The 4496-nt window shown below is 36.6% G+C and overlaps 2 protein-coding genes across 2 annotated transcripts; both read right to left on the bottom strand.

Moving 5' to 3' along the window:
• On the bottom strand, nucleotides 1869-3542 carry LOC109836999. The gene is made up of 3 exons (XM_020405078.1): nucleotides 3165-3542; nucleotides 2596-3072; nucleotides 1869-2505 (listed from the first exon to the last, which is right to left on the bottom strand). Exons 1-3 carry the CDS (start codon nucleotides 3434-3436, stop codon nucleotides 1869-1871), a joined length of 1386 nt encoding a protein of 461 aa, XP_020260667.1. The 5' UTR covers nucleotides 3437-3542.
• LOC109836988 lies at nucleotides 3559-4291 on the bottom strand. The gene is made up of 2 exons (XM_020405070.1): nucleotides 3981-4291; nucleotides 3559-3904 (listed from the first exon to the last, which is right to left on the bottom strand). The coding sequence occupies exons 1-2, from the start codon at nucleotides 4289-4291 to the stop codon at nucleotides 3559-3561; spliced, it is 657 nt and encodes a 218-aa protein (XP_020260659.1).

The raw sequence follows: 4496 nt of genomic DNA, 5'->3' as shown, positions 1-4496 counted from the left end.
ATAACAAATTTAACTAATATTTAACTAATTGTTATGAATTCATAACAATAACATTTTACTAAAAATAATTATGTGAAATAACATTATGTGAAATAACTAATTATGTGAAATAATAATGTGAAATAAGAAGTGCAAAATAATTATGTGAAATAACTAATGTGAAATTAATGGGTGGTTAATTACAAAACCTCAGTTATCTAACATTTTACTAAAAATAACGAATTAAAATTTTTTTATGAACTCATTTAACTAACTTATCAAATAATTGTCATGGTTAAAATGAGAAATTAATGCTAACAACTTGGTAGTTGAGTAAATTGCAAATTTCTACCTTCAAATGCCCAGAAAGTTGGTGAGAATTAATTGATGGGTTGTAGGAGAGAGTGATTAAATGATGGGTTATAGGAGAGAGTGTTGAGTTCTATTAATGGAGTGAGAGAAAGGGAGAAGAAGAGGGGGGCAGAGAGAGGACGGAGAGAGAATGGAGGGGGGAAATTTACCGCCAGTTTCCCCCCTCTCTCTCCATTTCGTTTATTTTATTTAAGGGGGACCCACTTAAATGAATTCTATAAGTGGGAGGGTATAACCGGAATTTAAGAAAAATATATGGGGGGACCCACTGCTGAAAGTATTGTATTTTGGATTTGGGTTTAAAGACAAATACAAAAAGAAATTTGGACTTAGAGATACAACTAATACTACTTGGGTTTAAAAATAAAGGGAGGTAAACTATTGGACCTAAAGACAAAAAGCCCTAATTTTTAATTTGTCGTAAACCCTTTGGATCTCGGAGCGTGTTGTACAAAATACATCTGTAACGTTTATAATCCCCACGAGATTCCCTATTATCTTTGTGATAATTTTTTTTGGAGATGCGTGGGGAATTTGGGAAGGCACGGGGGGTCTCCGGACCGATATTCGAGTTATATCGCTAACTCTCATCTAGGAGGAAACTCCGTATGTGTGGGTCCTACCTTCTATTCCCATTTTTTTTTCAGGTTAAGCAGATGGGATCGAACCTATAGTAGTTTTCACTAGAATCGATCATTTATCCTCTAACGAAAACGGTCAATGAAAACCATCCATTCGCAGTTTCGGCTTCTGCATTTGCTGTCCCCTTTTGCGTGTCATTTTTTTACAATTCAAGTTAAATCCTCGTGCTAATTAGAGTAACCTGTAAGTATAGCACGTTAACCAGTAAGTATAGCACGTTAACCTGTAAGTATAGCACGTTAACCAGTAAGTATAGCACGTTAACCTGTAAGTATAGCACGTTAACCAGTAAGTATAGCACGTTAACCTGTAAGTATAGCACGTTAACCAGTAAGTATAGCACGTTAACCTGTAAGTATAGCACGTTAACCAGTAAGTATAGCACGTTAACCTGTAAGTATAGCACGTTAACCAGTAAGTATAGCACGTTAACCTGTAAGTATAGCACGTTAACCAGTAAGTATAGCACGTTAACCTGTAAGTATAGCACGTTAACCAGTAAGTATAGCACGTTAACCTGTAAGTATAGCTCGTTAACCTGTAAGTATAGCATGTTAACCTGTAGGTATAGCACATTAACCTGAGAGTACAACATGTTAATCGTAAGTATAGCACGTTATATGGAAAAGTATAGCATGTCTTCCATTGATTACAAACACATAGGATACATACAAAATTATGACAAAAGTATAGCATGTCTTTCATTCATCCAAAAGTGTAGCATGTCTTACATCCAAAAGTATATCTTGTCTTACACGTCAAAAGTATAGCATGTTTTCTGTCCAAAAGTATAGCGTATCTTCTATCCAAAAGTATAGCATATCTATCCAAAAGTACAGCATATCTTCTAACCAAAAGTATTGTGTAGACCATATCTAGTCTGCAATAGGCTGTCTACATGTTCTACGGTTGTGCCCATATTGTTGACATCTACTACATCTTAACTCTTTGCCCGGATTCAATCCCGAAGGAATGCGCTTCGTCCTTGGTCTTCCACGAAGAATTGAAGTTTTCGGTGGCCGAATCACCATATTTTCGTCATCTATATATGGCTTGTCATCATCAGGAATTGGGTATATCGGAAAGGAGTAGCATTTACGGTATGTCTCCACACTAAAGTAGTGGGAAATATAGGAGTAAAGGGTGTCCATATTCTGCCGAATAACCGTCGCCGCATGTTTGCAAGGTAGCCCGACTACTTGCCATTCATGACAAGTGCATGTGCGTTCATTCAAATCTACTTCAACGGTGGGCAAATCATACACCTCGTACCTTCCGGTAGTAGAAGGAATTGCAGAAAGACAACGTGATTGCTCATTAATCTGAATAAGGTGCTCTTCCACAGTGGGAACAAATGTTGTGGTCCACTTGTGGGATGCCTCCCGCCTTTCAAAACTCATCCTCATCATTTTCTTGCGAATGTTATCAATTGTTTGGGTAATTGGCAAATAACGAGCTTCTTTGATCCAAGCATTGAATGACTCCGCTACGTTTGATGTCAACCATCCATATCTACATGCATGTCAATAAATAGTAAGTATAGCAGGTACATATATCTTGAAGGTTTGCATTTAAAATTTAAAAAAAAAAATAAAATTTTACCTCTTCCCAGGAAAATAACAATTAGCCCAATTTTCTGGACTCATCCTCAACATTTCACAATAGGCGATCTCTGATTTATGCCGTAGCTCGTTACATTCATTGTTATAGGAACGAGAAGTGTATGCATAAGCGGCCCTCTTCATAATTTGCACACATTCATCTCGTAAAGGTGGTGTAATGCCTTTTTTCGATAAGTTATTCTTAAAATTAGCCAAGAGATGACGAATACAATAAGAGTGATGTGACCATGGAAAGCATTTCTTCACGGAATTCTGAAGTCCTTTGTCCCTATCAGAGATTAACACCAGTTCATCATCTGGAGTATATGGATCTTCATCATTGAAGAGGATGTCCCGAATGCATTCCAAAAACCATTCCCAATTACTCTCATTTTCCGTCCCGCATATGCAAATTGCTACGGGAAACATACCACCATCTCCATTTAGAGCAGTTGCGGCAAGTAAGGTTCCTTTATACCTATAAAAGAAAAGAACAATTATGAAACAAAGTATAAAATATATGAAGTAGTACATTAATGCAACTTTTGATTAGATTGAACTCTACCATACCTATCAAAAAGATGTGTACCATCCAAGAACAATATTGGTCTACATCCCTCCATAAACCCTTTCCAACAAGCATAATAAGACACAAATACTCGTGTAAATCTTCCATCCTCATGCTCTAGGTGAACAATTGATCCCGGATTAGTTTCTATAACTTTATCCTTATACCATCGGAGTTGGTCATATGAAAATTTAGTATCACCATACAACTCACGTTGAGCTAGCTCTTTTCCCCACCAAATTCTATGATAAGGGATGTCCAAACCAAATTCCATTTTAAGCTTCTTTTGAAAATCAATTGGGCGATAAGTGGGTTGTTCCTTCAATATGGTCTTGAGCTGATTAGCATTCCACTTACGAGATGCCCGTTGATATCCTTCCTTTCCTATGCCTCCTCCTAAGCAACTATGAGAACTATATATTTTTTCACATAGAATCGATCATTATCTCTACGACGGGTGCAATGAACCATCCATTCGCAGTTTGCGGCCTTGCATTTTGCTGTCACCCTTTTGCGTTCATTTTTTACAAATTCAAAGTTAAATCCTCGTGCAATAGAGTAATTACTTAAACTCCGCCGACAATGTTCAACATCATCAAATTCTTGACCAACACTTCTAATAGCATTGTGCCATGCAATAGGAATCATATTAGAGCTCTCAACTTCCCGCGACATATTTTGTGAATACGATGGATTTTGTGAATGAGAAACATGATCATCACTAGAGGGGATATACGGATTACTGCATAGAAAATTGTACAAGAGTTAAGAAAGTGATAATGTTAAAAGTACGAAACTATATCAAAAGTGTAAATTACCTTATATGGACATCGTTAGCTTGTATGCCAAATAATATGTCTCGATTCATCTCAGCGTTCATGACAACAACATTCTCCTTGCAACTTCGATGTACATTGACCATTATCGAGACATCAGCATCATCACATACACGAACATATATTTCTTGCGTGTGGGGTACTTTGTAAGTCAACTGTATCGTGCTTGCACTACAAGCAATTAGGCTTTGCACTGCAACGGCCAAATCTTTGTAACTCCCGTTGACATTTAATTCTAAAAAGTGATTGTTTCCTCTAAAATCCGTCAATGCGCAATAAAATTCTTCATCCATCTATATTTGTCACAAAAAATAAACAAATTTAGAGAAAAAATTCATCAAATATAGTCACATAAAATCAATACAACTAAAATACTGCTACATGATAACGTGCTATACTTACAGGTTAACGTGCTATACTTACAGTATAACGTGCTATACTTACAGTATAACGTGCTATACTTACAGTATAACGTGCTATACTTACAGTATAACGTGC

This window comes from Asparagus officinalis, chromosome 1 (genome assembly GCF_001876935.1).
Source record: "Asparagus officinalis chromosome 1, Aspof.V1, whole genome shotgun sequence".
Lineage (NCBI taxonomy): Eukaryota > Viridiplantae > Streptophyta > Magnoliopsida > Asparagales > Asparagaceae > Asparagus > Asparagus officinalis.
Note: the sequence above shows the minus strand (reverse complement) of the source record. Positions and strands in the feature narration are given on the sequence as shown.

What these genes read in the sequence shown, in the direction of transcription:
- LOC109836999 (XM_020405078.1), bottom strand. Translation starts at nt 3,436, where the DNA reads ATGGAATTTGGTTTGGACATCCCTTATCATAGAATTTGGTGGGGAAAA. An exon ending in GGTACACATCTTTTTGATAG is followed by an intron (nt 3,073 to 3,164) that starts GTATGGTAGAGT and finishes TTTCTTTTATAG; the next exon opens with GTATAAAGGAACCTTACTTG. An exon ending in TGTTATTTTCCTGGGAAGAG is followed by an intron (nt 2,506 to 2,595) that starts GTAAAATTTTAT and finishes ACATGCATGTAG; the next exon opens with ATATGGATGGTTGACATCAA.
- LOC109836988 (XM_020405070.1), bottom strand. Translation starts at nt 4,291, where the DNA reads ATGGATGAAGAATTTTATTGCGCATTGACGGATTTTAGAGGAAACAAT. An exon ending in GCTAACGATGTCCATATAAG is followed by an intron (nt 3,905 to 3,980) that starts GTAATTTACACT and finishes TTTTCTATGCAG; the next exon opens with TAATCCGTATATCCCCTCTA.